Source organism: Spodoptera frugiperda, chromosome 26 (genome assembly GCF_023101765.2).
Source record: "Spodoptera frugiperda isolate SF20-4 chromosome 26, AGI-APGP_CSIRO_Sfru_2.0, whole genome shotgun sequence".
Lineage (NCBI taxonomy): Eukaryota > Metazoa > Arthropoda > Insecta > Lepidoptera > Noctuidae > Spodoptera > Spodoptera frugiperda.
Window position 1 is genome coordinate 4,999,476 of NC_064237.1, and position 18,485 is coordinate 5,017,960.

At 34.1% G+C, this 18,485-nt stretch overlaps 1 protein-coding gene across 3 annotated transcripts in view; it reads right to left on the minus strand.

Moving 5' to 3' along the window:
- Nucleotides 1–17,882, minus strand: part of LOC118264616 (G protein-activated inward rectifier potassium channel 3) — a 31,025-nt gene extending 13,143 nt beyond the window's left edge. The window contains exons 1-2 of one of the 3 annotated variants that reach the window (XM_035577188.2): nucleotides 17,676–17,817; nucleotides 7,025–7,466 (exon numbers count right to left, since the gene is read on the minus strand). In XM_035577188.2, the coding sequence (XP_035433081.1) occupies nucleotides 7,025–7,326 (302 nt within the window). In that variant the 5' untranslated portion in view covers nucleotides 7,327–7,466; nucleotides 17,676–17,817. Of the gene's footprint in view, nucleotides 1–5,594; nucleotides 5,750–7,024; nucleotides 7,467–17,675 lie in introns of those variants that run through there. The other 2 variants (XM_035577193.2, XM_035577190.2) reach the window with 2 other exon arrangements.
- Nucleotides 17,883–18,485: the final 603 nt, after the last annotated feature.

The following is an 18,485-nucleotide window of genomic DNA, read 5'->3' on the forward strand; positions in this document are numbered from 1 at the left end:
TTTTAGTTTTTCTATAGAAACATCTGCATCGAACCGCTATTGCAATGGTTACTGTGCAACGTGTCGTGGATTTCGATCCCAATGTTGGACGAAAAGTCCTTGATAAGAAAAACTGATAAGTTTTTCTAAATAAGCAAACTATTTTATAACTTTCAATTCGAAAGATCGGTGTAAACTCGTTCGCGGTCCGCCATGTTATTGGTTGTAAAAATAATCACGACCAATGACGGGCGAGAATGTAATCGAGCTTCGAAAGTTCAAATTGATCGAAAACTGCGTTTACGCTGAACGAAGGAGTAATATTTGCTGCCCAGTACACTAACATTGCTATAGGTCAACAAAAAACTCTTAAAACTCGTAATTCATTACAATGTTTACTTTGTTTGACAATTAGTTCAACGTAATATATTACGCTGAGTTTAAAATGAAATCTTGGTGTAATCGCATGCCAAACAAAGGCTTATCACTCATTTATTTGAGGTTTTTCCCGAACAGATGTACATATGAGTCCAAATAAACATAGTAGGTACTAGATACTAAGTATAATCTTTGCAAAAAAATCTTATAATTGTTGACTAGATTAGGTATATCTTCCAAGTTGCTAAGGTTTTGTACGTAACGTAACGTTAAGGGTGCTTTTCCACCAGATGTTGCTGTAGATGCGTTTGACTTACACCAATCATTTTCATTGGTATATACTATGTTTTTATATAGAAAGATTCGTGCTATGAATACGTGCTATGGCTGGCTTTCCTACTACCGATACATAGCATACTCGAGCTGCGCATCTTCCTCGCACAACTAAATACCTTGGTATCAGTTGCAACGGTCACATAGTGTTACAGCTCAGTTTTCATTGGTCATTTGCTGAAACTACTTTTCAGTAAAATCCTTCTTTTTATTATAACCATTCGTAAAATTATATTATACCCATGCAAGTAATAGAAGAAGCGATGAGGTAATTTGTACCATTTGTTTGAAATATGAAAAGTCCTTAATAGAGCCTAGTTACCTACACGGTACACTCGCTTTCAATAATTATACTACGATTATACCGTACCGCAAGTTCTACCAACCCGAAATAATTGTATTGTATAAGAAAATATTCATATTGATATGATTTCTTTATAAGCTTTGCTTCATCTTCCTATTTACACACAAATAAAAACAAATTTCTTCTACACAAACACTTTTACAGTTAATCAACCATACAATTTGCTCTGTAAATATTATCACCAAACATCAGACCACACCCACGGCATAAAAAGTTTGTTCAAAGATCAACGACTAACCAAATCCCTGTTAATTACTGTTTTATTTCATGTAAGTTAGTTTGCACACGAGTGTTTATTAAATACCACGTTAAATAATGCTTTAACACAACGTATTATGATTTATTATTGTTTATTCAACGTCTAGATGACTTTTTATTTCGTATTTTATTGTTCGTGAATTGGCATTCTACATTTTGGATTTAGTTTCGCGAGATTTCTGTAGGTTTTTTCGAATCACGCTTGAACTCAATCTTGTTTTTTCTATTCTTTTAATGGCGTACATAAACTAGAGAGCTCAGAAATCTAAGCAGGTTAATATATAATAATATTGGTTCGGTTACTGATAATTTTGAAATTGAGATATCCAGTGTTTTCAAACCCAACCTTTAGATTACCACTCGCCGGGAGCTCTCCTCTCAACTCCTATTCCGAGGAAAGGACTGACGGTGCGACACGGCGCACCACCCGCTACTGTCTACTTATACTGTCTTTCTGACTAGTAATGACAACTGTCCTACGTGCTCATTTACTACGTCCAACAACTTCATAGAACCTCTTTGTCCGATGCGAAAATTAAGTAAACTTGCAGCACTGCACAATAGCCGGTCATCCAACCAATGCAGTAGTTTAAACCAATAAAATGATTACAACATTAATAAAACATAAAAAATAAGTTTTTTAAAGGTAACTGACTTATACGACCTAATGTTCTTGAGGTAAAGGATTTTATCTTAAACTCAATCTAAAAAATTAGTCACTATGATCATGCTGCTACTGTCTGGCCATGCATGTTTATAACGTGTCACCCTCGTGTCATCATGACGTCGATTCGATGCAAACAACATTTTTCCTTGTACACCAAGAGAATAAGGCTTAGAAAAAAAGAACGTGAAGGATTTCAAGGTGCCCTAAACGTTGCCTGTAGGTACTTCTTAGTGCGTAGGAAGATGAGATCCTTTTTTAGTGCCTTTATAAAAGTCGCTAGAGGCATAATGACTTCTCCCTGTGTCAGACTCTTACCGACTGGAAACCACCCCGTTCCTACTCCTGCTTTTCGAGCCGAAACCCCGGTAAACCCGCTAGGTAGTCCGCAGCTCCGGATCATCAAGCAGTCTAAACTAAAATCGAACAAAACCGTAGTCTTTGTAAAACTACTATCACTATTCATCTAATCAAGCTTAGAATCAGTGATTCCCGTCAAAACTTAGTAACGATAAAGTAATATACACAATTGATTGTTTAATTTGAATTTCGACAACAGAATTAAATACATTTGTAGAAAGTGTAATAATTTATATCTATAATGTTTATGAAATTACTAATCATTGAGGTGCAACACCCTTTGACAAGCAAACATAAACAAGTGCCTTGCGTAGTAGATAAGAGACTTCTATATTTTTCTTCCCACCTTTATCAATTTAAGAGTATACCTATTATTAATAGCTAAAATACTACCTACTAGCTCAGCACTGGAAAGGTTTCTAGACGTCATTAATCAAGATTATCTAGACATGTAGCACTGTTTGCAGATTTCGCTGGATTTTAGAAGATTAACCTATCAACCGAGAGGCTTTTCGTTGTCTACTCTCTTGTTGGAGGGCCTTGGAATGGCGGAAAGTGACCGAAATTCAGAACTATTTTTGACATTCATTGTCACATTGACAGTTTTCATAGTGTCAAAGACCAACCACCTAATATATTTTTTTAATATGTCCGAAAATTAAAACCTTCTTCGATTAACTAAAATATTTATGCAACACTGGTCGAATGAGGTTAAAAAAATTTGAAATGCCATTAAATTACTTTTTTTATTGTTTTCTTTTTCTAGACACAAATGGCGTCCAGATTTTTTTTTACGAAAAATGGCCAGCATTTTATGCCAATTAAAGAAGGTTAATATAAATACTTTTTTGTTAATATTTTTACTTAATGAGTTCTGATTATAAAATAAAAGTTCTTTCTGTCGATAAACAATAAATTCTTGACATTTTTGTATAGAATAATAAAACATAAAATGCAATAATAGGTAATTTGACTTATACTGCGGTGATAAAACTATAATTTCGAAAATATGATAACACCAACAACTTGGTAAATCCATTGATAAAATTAATTCACATTGTTAATATAACCTAATCCATTTTCCTTTCAAGTAAGGAACGGCGGTCGACAAGGCAGAATTTACTGTCTTAAAATATTGAACGATTACTCTTTGGCTATCAAAATTACATATAACTAGGTATAGGTAACTCAATAATATGAATTGTAACGTCTTTTTTATCAATCCTAGGCCACCTAGTCCACCTAATCCATCTCTTTTATCACTAAGTAAGTACTTTTTTAACTTTCATGTTCAGTTATTTACTTCATTACACATACTTATTAACAAAGTAAGCTTATTATTAGTAATTAAACGATTTAGCTGCCATTTACAGATATCAACAGTTCCATAGTTCAAAATCATTACTACTCATTAATTTTCTGCTATTGCAAAATAAAGTCATCATTGACACTTGACAGTAGATATAGAAATCAAATTAAGTCGTGACATAATATCTAATATCAATATTATAGCGGAGAAACAGTATTGTTTGTTTATTTACGTTGTTTACCATTCGAAATTTTAAAAGATTTAAATAATATTTCCACCGTTACAAATACATTTTTTTAGAGAGTAACATTAGTTACACTGTATTCCGATTTTTTTACAATATCGAAAGACGTACTTAACAGTATGTCCCGTAAAAAGGCGTGAATAGAAATCGAGAGGTGAATAGGTACAGGTAAATAGATGTTAGGACATTTTCCCAACATTTATTCACCTCGTTTCTGTATTGATTTCTATTGACTCCAATTTGCCCTGATCTTCATAATAATAAATATTTAAAGAGAGAGGCTTTTATTCAGAAGTGAAATCAAATCGGATAAAAATGGAACTGTACAATGCACACCCACTTTTCACCATTTGTGCTATAAGTCCCATGAAATAGGAAGTGAGCCTACTGCCGTATACTGGGCACACATGTAGATAATAATCCTTTGTTAATATAAAACTTTACTTGTTATTTATAAATAGGTACGAAACCAAAGTCAGCATTCTAAGAACAGAACTTCCTATACAAATAAGTAGATTAGATTTGTTCGTTGTTTCATATCCGCGGTAATATCAAATACTATATGAAGTAATTTGTCAAAATCCAAGTAATTAATACATTATCTTATTTATATAATTTCTGAGGATTACGGACATAGGTAGGCAAGTGGTAAGATAATAAATGATTGCATTTGTTACTGTTACAAATAAATGTTCGATTACTCATTGATTTTAAGGCGTATTTGTGATAGGATAGCGTAGACATTTTCTTTTTTATAATCAAGTAAACTATGTAGATATGGCATTACGTAGATTTATTGTTAGACAAATTTGTTATTGTACCATGTACCTACTCTATTTACATTTTAAAGATAATCTTTATAAGTATATTTTATGACTATTTTCAACGTTATCTCATCTCATTTAAACATTAAATGAAATAATAGAATCTTATTTCGTAAGTCTGCGGTATCAGATGATAGTTTACCTCCGAAAACTAAACTTAAATTATGAATGATTTATTTTACCCATTGAATTTGTATTCTCAAACCAAAAACCTTAAGACTTTGCTCGGCAAACGAAGCAAAAAAGTTCGATTCGTATTGTTTCAATTATAGTATACAGATCAAATTGTAACGTTGATAGTTAAATGATAGCCTATCTACCATACTCAGAGTCATTTATAACTATTCCTTAGTAACGATTTTGTATGGAAAACAACTGCTAAGGACTGGGTTAAGTAACCATTAAATGACCCTGAGTGCGCGAGTTAGTCTCCCAAATCTCAGAAACTGAATCTCTGAATGACGAACAAATGTGAACAACATGGTCACTAAACATTGAGTAATTAGCAAAGATTGAAGGTATTAACTTCAAATTGATAAAATAAGAATGATTATGATAACAAATAGGTCAAGTACATTCTAAATTGTGTTTATAGCCTCACCTTTACTAATAGTGTACCAATAACGAAACTATTTTATTTTGTCAAGAAATTCATTAAAATTGAACAAAGACAACTAAATTCTAATTAAACTTCTAAATCAAATAATTCAATATTAGTTACATTATATTTTATTTCAAGTCCTAATGCAACAGTACTTTAGACTAAAGATCAAGAAAACTCATTGAGTTCAGACAAAGGGGTGCCTCAATTGTTACCGGATTCTTGACTGATAAGCTTAAACAATCTACAACATTCCGTACTTAGATCTATCGTAACATACCTCAGAGATTGTTATTTCAAACGAAAATTTCAACACTTTTCAACACTAAACGTCTAACGCTGTTTGCGTCGCCGTCGCATTTTCCACTTAAATTTCTATAAACGCACTGACACCATAATTTAACACCAGAATTTAATTTTAAAACGTTTAACAGACGACACAAAGGCGTCGCAAATACACACGCGAATAACTTATTCCAGAAAACTATATTGATAAGTCAGCATATTATCTTTACGATTAGATATCAGAGACTCAAGGATTGATTCACGCCGTACAATTTGTTCTACAAACAGCTGTAATGGTGGGCTTGATAATTATTGCAATTAATGACAGTGTATAGTGATTTATGACTATACAGACTCATTTGACCTAAAGAACTTAGCGTGTAAGGCTGAATTGGTGTTTATCTTTTCATACTTATTAGATTGATAGCTTTTACCCTCCAATACTTGACGTAGAAGTATCTAAAGATATGTGCATTTTACTCTATCCAAAATTTTGACTGTATCGCTATCTAAGCTACTAGTAGTGATACACCATGAATCATCATTTTGAAAGATAAAAAGATGATCAATTTACATTAGACTTCAACAGGTGGTTCGAATAATTGATAAAATCAGTAGACTAACTAGGTTATAACTAGAGGTACATAGACCAGCTTAATGCAGTAAGTAAGACCCTTATGACTGTGTTGTTCGTAAAGAAACAGAAAGTCACAAGATGAGAGGAATGCATTACCCTAAGTGCTCCAATAACATAAATTGGCATCATTTACTTACAATGATGACGAGGCAAGTGACATGGTAGGAAAACTTCATAAATATGCAAAACATATGGACGATCATACCAGCTATGTAGTTGATGTAAATATAATAATTACAAATTATGCTGTCAACGACTATCCGCACGTAATTATCGATAAACAATACTTTATCAGGGCAACTGCATGTAAGTGAAAGTTATCTGTTTCTTGGTGATCATAATAATTGTGTCAAACTTGTAATCCCTTTTGAAAATGATAACTTTCTGGAATTACCCATCTTTTATTGCTACCGATAAGTAAGGATGTGAGAAGCAAACACAAACTGAGAGACTTCAAGTGTCAGGATAATTAGGAGATACTAAGAAAAAAACACTTCAGGTCTAGTAGATCAATTCCAGAGGACCTAGTACCGAGTACTCTTTTTCGTTTTCTTATCCTATTAATAAAGCCCATTAGGCTAGGGCCGGTTAGACTGGAGCTCGATCGGGCAAACGAAACCCTGACTACATTCTTCGACACTAAAGAGACGCCTGGGTAAACAATGAACAGACACCAACAGGCCAACTCTTACAAATCGTTATATGCTTTTAAGTTTAGAATCTATTGAAAATTCTGGAATTTGAACTAACTAATACTATATTAGAAGTACGTGTAATAAACAGTTTACCTGCAAGTATCCTGTCTGTATATAGTGCTCTGTCCGATAGAGCTGCTGTACGTGGGTATCCTGTGCAGACTGCTCGATGGATATATTTGGGGTGGCCTCAAAAACCCGCTACCACTCAATGCCACGCCGAGCATAGGGGTGTCAACCACCGAGCTCTCGAAAGCACTCGTTTCATCCGTCTCCTCCTCAATAACTCCTGGTTTGTAGAATATTTTACCGGCTGACAGCCCTGGTTTTGGCTTCCCATCTTTTTGTTCTTCATTCCGAGATTGCATTTCATAAGACGAAGCCGCTTCCGTCATTGTTCTAAGGTTAACGATTACTGTCACAATACTGTCCTCACATATTTTCTAATGGCAGCCATTTTGTTTAATGCGTGCTCCAACTCCTTTATCTGTCTCATTTTAATGTTTTGGTGTTTCGTCTGCATTTGTTGTGGTACCTGGAAATAAATGTATTTGCAATAAATATCGTCATTAAGTGGTAGAAGTGTAATTAAAATTAATTGTGTGTTTTGTTATTGAAAACTGCGCATTTCATTATTGATTACTTTCTTCAATCGTATTTTTTAACGTTCTGTTTATTTGCTCAATTATGTACGTAAGTTATCTTGTTAGGTTTAAAAATAATGCTTTACTAGCTATGCGTTAAAACCAGCTAAACTTGAAATATAGTTCTCATAGATCAATGTCTAAAACCCAAGAGTTCATAAGTGTCATGTCAAATTCAATTAGCTGCATCTGCGTTCTTAATTACTCATGTAACTGTGATGTAACAGATGCGGCCTAGTGTAATACTATGACTAATTGAATAATACACAATGACATCCGTAAAAAAGTTGTAAGGTCATTATGTGCAAAAATATCAGAAACCGATTGATCGATTTGTAACGCCATCTGTTATCGAATAGCGGAACTAGTAAAGTAATACATGATTATATGTTGCTATGGTTTTAACTATTTTATGTACAAACAAAATTAGAAAAAATATATGATTGATTTTAGCAAAGTATTAACTGTAAATTATGTAAGTTATAATGTATTATTATTCCTTGTACATGCTCGATAGCGACATCTATTGAAAAAACACAATGTTACTAAAATAAAAACGGCTTAAAAGACCACTTGAAAACAAAGCACTATCTTCAACCTAATGGCTAAGTATTAAGATTCCTTTTTCTAGATAACTGTAATACCTAGCAGGAATAATCCCGTTTAACACATTCCGTCCTTGTTCCCATTAGGAAGTGGTCGATCTCCAAACTCTTTAGTTCACACCGTAAGTGCCGATAATGAGTCGGATGTGTTCATAACTCCCACAGGAATCGCACGTTATTGCGGAAAACCTCGTATAATAAAATTCCGCGTTTATACCGTTCCTTGTAAGGAGGAAGGCGATGAATTGATAATGATGATTCTTTTATTAGTTCACGCGAACATCTCACATGTTGGGGCTATTTATGTGACTTTGGAATCATTATTTTTACTCTTATCTTTGTAGCATTTTATCTTCTAGAAGAAGCACTATAAAATATGTTACATTTAACACTTTTTTAATGTTCAAAGCAATATTATGATATTTTTATACTGCTATCAAACTTGTCTTGCATCAACACTTTTTTATGGAATAGGGGGCAAACGAGCAGACGGGTCACCTGAAGGTAAGCGTTCAGCGCCGCCCATGGACAACACCAGAGGAGTCGCAGATGCGTTGCCGGCCTTTTAAAAAGGAGTACGCTCTTTTCTTGAAGGTCTGAAGGTCATATCGGTTCGGAAATATCAACGACGACAGCTGAATTTTTACTTTTATATTCCTATTTTTACATAACATCAGGCCACATACTTGAATAAATAAACGTCTATTAAAAAGACATCGATGCTAGTGCTCAGCTTTCTCGCTTAAGGCCTAACAAATTCTATAAAGATCCTGCAAACCTTTTGCATTATCTAACGAAGATGAATAGAATCCCTGCGTCACATTTTCGTCATAATCTTGTATCGCCTAAGTAAAAGGTCATACGTCAAGGATATTTTGCACTATAATTCACGCATCTGTGTATCTTAATGCCATACGATTACTAAGCATAAATCCAAAAGACTATTTGTAAATTTCCTGGTTCAAATTATTGATAAAAAAAACAAATACAATAATGAAGTCTTGCACTCATAACCATATATAAGATGTTCTAAAAGTATCTGCCACGGCTTTAATGGGAGGTAGTGTTATGTTTGAAGATTTCAATAGTAAATATAAATTATTGACGATAGGTTTTTTTTCATATAAAAAAAAACTACGTGTTATAGTTAACTCTTCAACTGTCTCTGTCGCATCGTGCGTGTTTGTGAACCACTTTATGCAGAGTAGAGTCAATATTTATTTAACTTCTTTATGTTCTCAAATTAAATTAACTGGTCCAGAGTCCGAAATTTCTTCAGATTTGTAATCTTCAAACACAACTCTACCTCCCATTACAGCCATGGCAGATAATTTTAGAACACCTTATATGTATATACGATTGTGGTGTTGCCCTTTAATCAAAGTGTTGACTCATAGTGACCAAGATATTGTCTGCATAAAGTTAATGTTATATGTTAAGACATTTAAAGTAGTTAATGAGAATGACATACAAATTAAAAGTTTAAAATTAATTATTTCGTAAACAAAATATTTGTAGTTACGTAAGAAATTACCTTGTATGAGGTAACATTGCTACTTATTTATTGTATAGGTAGTGCAGACGCAGAAACACTAAACTTTATTAAAAAAATATATAACTCAAAGGTAACTGACTGATTGGCAAAGTGATCTATCAACGCACAGCCCAATCCACTGGACGGTTCAGGCTGAAATTTGGCATGCAGGTAGATGTTGATGTTGATGACGTAGGCATTTGCAGAAAGGATTTTGATCAATTTACCCCAAGGGCATATAAGTACCTAATAGGGGATGAAAGTTTGGTAATTTTAAACCGATCGGGCTGAGACTCTGCATGCATAAAACTACTCTGACGAAGGCATCCCCTAAGAAAGGATTTTGATAAATTCCATAAATAATAATCCTTAACGCCAGCGAAGCTGCAGGCAAAAGCTAGTTAAAAATAGAGACAAACAATAATGACTTGGATAATGATACTAATAGATAATTAAATTATCATAAAAGCCCTTATAATAACCATCTCAACAAAAAACAGCCAATATCCACAACAGTTTTACGCCAATCGGCAGCGCAAACGCACCGCTTACACGCATTCTACGAATCGTATACCTGTCCCGTGTCCACTGTCCATGGATGAAGGTCGCTCTCAATTGCCGGTGTGTGTTCGGTAATTAATAAAGTACCCTGTGCTCGTGTGTCTGTCGTATGTGTACCTACTGAGCCCTTATGTCTACTACATTGTAGTTCCAACTAGTTCTTGTGAGTTTAGATGCACCTAGAGTTGTTAGTAATGGTAGCAACACTAGATATGTATCAGATAATTACATGCATATTTTATTATAGTGTTATATTTATATAAATAGAGACAATAGAATGAGTAAATAATACGATTCTGATTTACGTCTTCACCTACGGTCATCGAATTTTTTTTGTTAATATTCGTTAGTTGAAGATGAGATTGCTCCTGATTAGGCTGCGTAACACGCACTAATGTATTAAGTCCTGTCAGTCAAAATTCAATTCGACGAACAAAACTTTCCAATGTGGAGGTTTTCATAAGGTAAGAATTCACATTCCCTAGTATTTTTCCCCAAAAGGCTAGGTGAAATGTCAAGGTTTTCCCTGTTACCAAAAAAAGGTAATTCCACGAATTGCATTATTAACACCTTTATTTAGATATCCATACTAAGTCTAGATAGGTACCGACGTCCTTTAAAATAACTGCCTACGCTAGGTCTAGGCAAATATAAAATTATGGCTGCATTATCTATCTGAAAATATAATGTTAAGGTTAATCACGTCGTAAAATTACTAGGCTCCCTTTAGTAACGATAGCAACCGACAGCTTCAAGAAATACACACTCAGTAACTAATAAATAAGAATATAATGCCGTCTAGGATTATAGGATATGAACAACATCAACAGCTCGTTACGGTTTGCTGGACCATGTACGACTCTACAGAAGAAGCTAACTATTATTTTTGAGTCTGGATACTTGTTCACTGACTTTTCCCGTCTTGGGCGAGATGATAAGGAGTGTCAAACTCTTACTGGCTAAAAACCACCCTGTTCCTATTCCCGGTTTTCAAGCCGGAGCCCCGGTAAAGCCGCTAGATAGTCCGCAACTCCGGTTCAGGCATCAGCCCTATAAGGTTAAGATAAGGTAAGGCTACATTCGGTTTCTTCCATTTAAAGTTCAGATTTATCAGTGAGCTGTGATCTCTTCTTGTTAGGTATGGAAATTATATCAAACACTCTTACGTAGCTTAAACCTATATACTCCAATAATAAACTGTAACTAACTGTCAATGTTTCATGGGCGTCGGACCAATTTCCCTACAAAATTAGCCACGAGTACAAATATCACTTAGGATAATAGTTGGTAATAGCAAAATGGGTCTAACTAAATCCTTCACACGCCATGGACGATAAATGGTGGGATTGCATTTCATTGTGCTCTAATAATGATCATTATCTACGTGCTACATGCCGTCATAATGCTCGCTCTTATGATCTTTTATTTAATAACAGGAAATTATGACAGCTATGACGGGGGAAAGCCTTTTTGTTATGATTTGTAGCATTGGCATGTAGATAGATAGTAATTGTTCAACTTGTTGTAGTAAATAAAAATTATTTTGATTGGTTTCCTTGTTTTTATTGCACTTATTAGTATTATTACCTTTCTTTATAACGGGGTTACGGGGGAAATCTTCAAAAGGTGTCTAGCTTTTCGGGGAGAAAGACGCGTGTGAGTGTGGGATTCTTACCTCACTAAAACCGATGGCCACTTTACCACTAAAACCACTTTCTAGACATACTTCGAAACTCCTACGAGCACATAAGTCGCCTAAATTTAAACTTACTATTTGGTAGATTCATCAAGTTTATTACTTTAGATACTCGACAGCTACAAGCAGTAAATATATGTATCTAAACCATAAATATGTCAGTACGAATCATTAATCTTACATTGATTACACTTCAATCTTACTTCAACGTCAGCTGTTTAAATCTTGCAGTAGAGGATTAACCTTAAAACTGCAATTACTTAGTGGCTATTCACAAGCGCAGTGCGGACACAGGTGCATGTCCTCTCACTGAATCTATTATCTTGAAAATGCTATAGAAATTCGAGGTTGTGTCGTAATTTAATAAACTGTCGGGTATAAATAACTCTGTATTCTCATAACTATTTATTTATAGTTTCTTATTAGTTGGCTAGCTTATTTTATTGTCTTATTTTTAGTGTTTTTTATTCGTCATTGATATTTTGGTGTGTTTTTCCTTTAAATTAAGTAACATAGTATTTGCCTTATTCTATTTTAGCTTTTAAAATTATTATATGCCATTTTACTACATGAGGACGTGTTAGATACCATGTCTGAGATTCAGAAACGGATTTATTAGAATCGCACGACATAACAAAAGAAACTTAATTAAATATTAATGAGGAGGAATTCTCACGACATTTCCTGACAGACCGTACAAGACGTTTCAGCACATTTTTGCCGAAAAAAATATTATTGTCGTTCGTTAGCTACATAGCGGAAACTTAAAACCTACCTATGTTATTGTTGTGTACCATAGACTTGTTAGGCAGGATATTTACATAGCTAACGCTCTAAGTTTTTCCTTATTTAACGTATGTAGAGTCCTATTAGTAAAGAATGTGACTATAAACTATGAATTATCAATTTAGTTAAATACTAGCTTTTGCCCGCGACTTCGTTCGCGTGGAATAGTGACTTCCGGCAAATTTTTGGTTTTAACCACATAGTTCCCAATCTCGCGGAATCTCTTCAAAAATGAGACGTAGATGATATTCCAGGGAACTCTTCAAAAATCAACATAATGAGCTCTGCGTTTGAATTTAATAGATGTATACTCACTTAGGGCATTGAAAAAATTGTTTAAAAACGGACTTAAACTAAAGAAATATTATAATCTTTCCGAACTTAAGATGAAAACTAACTTAAAACTAAAGAAAGCTACGAATTACGAATTTATAACATTTAAAAAAGAAATTATATTACAACCTATCCTCTATGCTATAATAACCAAGCTTAAACTAAATAATTTAAAAGAAACGACTTAAATCTAATCTGTCTAATTAATTAATAAATTAGACTTACAATTTTATTAAAAAACTAACTACAGTAACTACTAATAATCGATATCAAACTAAACCTACGTTAAATAATTTAACCAGAAAACCAGAAAAACCCAACAAATAAACTTATTAATTGACAAATACAACGAAACCAATTTATTTAGAATATACGAAACAGCAGGACCACTACAGACAAATAATCATACGACTGATAATACACTTTTTCTACGATAGTACCGAAGCGCTCGGCCGATACCCAACCAAATGAATGTAACGAAACCATAGCGCGATCTATTTCTATTTTTATTTTTTGAAATAAAACTATCCTATGTCCTTTCTAAGGTTCTAAACTATATCTGTACCAAATTTCAACCAAATCCGTCAAATAGTGGCGGAGATTAATGGTATAAGCATAGAATAGTGTTCGACGTGATTCTTTAATTTGACATAACTTTTTTATTTATGAACCGATTGACATGAAACAAACACTAAATGTAAATTGAAGCATACCACAATATATTCGTGAAAACCGCATCCAACTCGGATCAGCCGTTTCTGAGATTAGCGCGCATAGACACACAGACAAACAGACAAACAGACAAACAGATAAACAGATAAACAGACAAACAGACAAACAGACAAACAGACAAAAAAAAAGTTAATTACATTTTTGGGTTCGACATCGACATAACAATAACCCCTGCTATTTTTTTTATTTTTATTTTCAATGTACAGACAGCACTTTTCTACGATTTTATTATATGTATAGATATAGATAAATCTATTGCAATTTTTAATAAGCTTTTGCTAGCGGGTTCGGCCGCTCAATCGGGGTAAAAGTAGTAGCCCATATAAGTACATAATAGACCTATACAAATAGGACACTGATATAAATAAATATTAGATTAAATAGCTTTTACAAATAAAAAGTACTTGACCAACAAAGTGGCCAATTTGCAGGCAGGATGTCTATATTGGGACAGCAGGAGTCTATTAAAGTAATTGTCATACAGATAGCAACAGTTAGCCGAACTCTGATTTGATAAGGCCCTTCTCCATATAGTATTGGAGCTATTTTTATCTTGTACATAGGTACGGTCCTATACCAAAGGACATTTTGTAATGAGAGAGCTACTCCTGTAGGGTTGTAGATCACAATTAGCAAACTCGAACGATCGAATGAGCTTCAGAGTAAACTCATAAGGACATAGGTAAGTACTTCCCAAAGGAAGGAACTGGCATTACATTAAAAAAAGGATGGCAACGCACTTCTAACTCTTCTAGTGTCCAGAGCGGAGCTGATCGGTTACCATCAGATGATCTGTCTGCTCGTATGTGCTATTCCAAAAAAGAAAGCATGAAGATAGTGTAAGACCAAAAGGAAGCTATTACCGAAACAACAAGGAGTAATACAACATTAAGAACCCAACCAATAATGAGGCGACCGATTCTTTAATTTATCATGGCGGCTCAACCTACGAATTAATAAAATCCACGTGATTCAACATTGGACGGGCGGCGCGTGCGGCGTGCCTGACATCTCACCTACATGCTCCACTTACTTGTATAATCATACGCCGCGGTAAAGTCACTGCATTATTTACAAGTTTATATATTATTTGCTGTGGGAGTTTGGTTTAGTTTAGTTTAAATGCAACTAGTTTTATCTGTCATGGTTAATGGAGATATATTTCAACGTCTACTACAGATTCATATTCATATGATTTTTTTTAAATTAATTTATGCAGAAAATCTTCTTTAATTGACACTGGCTGCTTTAATATGGCACAAAAGTAAATCCTCCAGTTAAAAAAATCATATAAACCAGTATATCTTCATTATGTAATTAATTTTTAAATACCTAAGTAATCAAGTCATCGATAAGGAGTTTTAAAACGCAATGCAACATAATTTTGTAACGAATTGAGCTTGTGCTAGACCTTTGCAAAAGAGGACTACATATGTAATTTGAATAATAGGCAAATACCATAGCAAGACAATTACCATAGCATAGTAGGTGCAACTGAGGTTGCGTACAAATGACTGCATTTGTTCCAAATCTCATTACAAAAATGAATCGCTAGAATTTGCTATCGACTTTCTTTTTAGTGTCTCTATTCTATTTACGTGATCAGAATTAATAAATAAGTGATAAAAGAAAGAAAATTTCCATCGTCTACTATAAAAAAATCTTAGCTTATTTTCTTTGTCGTGAGCCTGAAGACTTTTTCATAGCCAATTTTCAAATTATGAAAGTTGCAGTGTTAGGTTGCTAATATTTTTTTAAAACAGTTAATCATTAATGTTATTTAGAGAAAGATACAAAGTGTATGGCACTAGGCTCCCACCTATTATTAGAAATATGATAAATGGACAAAAATAAATTTGAGATGATGAGATCTACAAAACTGTTGAAAAGTGGGTGTTACATTTTTACATGTGCACTTCTACCTACCTCTGCCTACCCCTTTTGTGAATCAAACACGATGTTTTATTAAATGTAGACGATAATATGAATCACCGTTTAGCCCAGACAAGAGTCAGACGTAGTAGGTTGATGTCTATATTTATATTTATGTAGCTGTATTACTTGTGCTTTCTAGGGTCAGTCATTGTTCATCCTAGATTAGTTACTGTTAAGAAAAATATAATGCAAACTTAACTGTGCATTAAATCACTATAAAGATAATACATACCTTTTTTTTTTTTGTTTTTTGAGGGGGAAAATCATCCAATGACTTCTCCCGCCTTGGGTGAGGCGGGAGGGAGTGTCAGACTCTTACTGACTAAAAACCACCCCGTTCCTTCTCCTGCTTTGAGCCGGAGCCCCGGTAACCTTTTATGTTGTCCGCAGCTCCGGAGGATAAAACATACCTAAAGGTGAATTTTCCAAAAGCTCTACCAACGCCCAGTTCATACTTTTAGTACCTTTTTTTTAACGTTGATAAGTCAGCGTTTGACCACCAACCTAATAATGCGTAACTACTTAGTAGGTACCTACCTAAAGAAAATTTCAGAATAAATACTAGGTACAAAACAAACGAATCATTCAATAATGCACTCAATCATAATAAAAACAAAATACAAATTTAGCTAAACCTATTTTTTTTGCCTGCTAGCGCTTTAACAGACAAACACTAAACCAGAGGTCCCTGCTCGCACCGAAGGTTGATTGTTATCTAAATATTTTATTTGTAACGTGTCATTTATAAAACACGGTCAAATCGCAAGTTCCGTTTGTTCATACATGTCAATACGAAGTTTACCCAAAACCTCGACTTAACTAAACAAACTTATTATTACGTCATAAAGTTTAGACAATAATAAACCATGTTGCTTCTTCTTTAAACAGCTTGTTGTTATTTTAATATATAGGTTTTGTTTAATACAATGAGTTATGGGGTACATCTAAATTCTAGCCCAAATCAGGCTCTATAAATTTTTAAACTGACATGGTCACTAGTAATATCATTAGAACTTAAAACGGGATATTTTAAATTCACAAAAACTAATAAACATGGTAAATATTCCGTTTTAAGTTCTAATGATATCAAATCAGGCTCCATACTGACGAGAAGTGTTTTCTTAAGAAAATTCCCAACCCAATCTACTATGTAAGTATCATTTTTTTTATTGTTTACCATTTTACTTACTGTTGGAAATGAAGCAGAAAATCCTTAGAACTTAAAATTGCAATATACTTATTTTATGGTATAGTGAGACGGTAATGTGTAAGAAAATTATTTTCTTTTAAGAGAAAGAACTAAACACGAAGATCAGCTGATCAAAACAAAGCAAGAAGACGTGATTGTCGGTCAGACATCAGCTGTTGTCAGATCGCTATAATAATTGTATACTGTTATATTTGAAATTCAAATGAGACGCGCATAGTAATCACGACAAAACCAGATATTCCGTTCCCTATGCTTTTAATAAAAAATATTATACGGAATCCGCCTTGAAATGCGCAACATTTGGTCGAATATTCTTTGTGTACAAATATTGTATGACGTGTGTTCAAAACCAGTTGTTTCGTTGTTCTCTTGTGCCTTTATTTTCTAGCAGTTATTTTATTTTCCTTATCAAAATTAGACAGATTGTGTATAGTTTAGTTGTGGTATACAAACGTACCTAATATTGCAGACAGGACTGACCAATGTCAAGTTAGATCAAATGGAGATAAACGTAATGCGTCGTGTTTATTGAAATCTGCAAAAAGCTTCAAAATAGGAAAGGAAAAAACTTAATTAGACACAAAAGATGATAGCTAGATAGATATTACAGCCAAATAATTTTCTAGAAAATGCTTATAATACTGCAGGCATGACTCCTGATCAGTCAACAAACCAAACAATACCGAACTCACTCCAAAAAAAACTTACCGCAGACATTAGACTCGATCATTTTCAGAGCTTTTCATTACACTTGCAACTTTCACAAATACTATCACATACGCTGGCAACATCGATATTTTCGGGGCGGGGTTACGCTAGGGTTGTCACTGGTGCGGTATGCGTGTGCGCATCGAACGCCGGGAGAGCGTGAACTGGCCTGCTAGCAGCATGTATACCTCGTTGGTACCTATTCCAATTGTGAACCGCGATTATTTAACTGTCCATGCGTTCGGAAACAATTGGCTGTGTTGCTTTTAGACTATGCAGATAAGATTTTGCATGTCCAGTTTTATTTATCTAGCATCCTTTTATGGTATTTGGATGTTGGTCTATGAGTTTCGTTATTTAGTTTAGATAGCGCTGAAGGACATATGGACATAAGGATGATAGGACTTTAAGAGGTATCCGAATAATTAGCTAGTGGCCTTTTTCTTCATAACTGTTGTCACACTGATCTTTATAGAGTCTACTTTAAACAGCTGAGCGGAACAGTGACTTGATTCGATTATAGGGTCTGCAAATCTGTGTAGGTGGTATCCGCATGTTTGACTTACAATAGTTGACGACAAGAATATCATGCCTCACTGTCTCACTACATTTTGTATGGCTACATATTTACATACAACTCATATCTGACTGTTAAAGCAACATTATATGCAAACACGTTTGATATTTTTTAAGCTAAATTAATTATTATGTTTTTCGGCTTACTCACGTAATTATTTTACGAGGAAATCGATTAGTTTCAAGCCATGCTAGAGTTTAATATTCATGAGCAGCATTCCGCGACATGCGAAG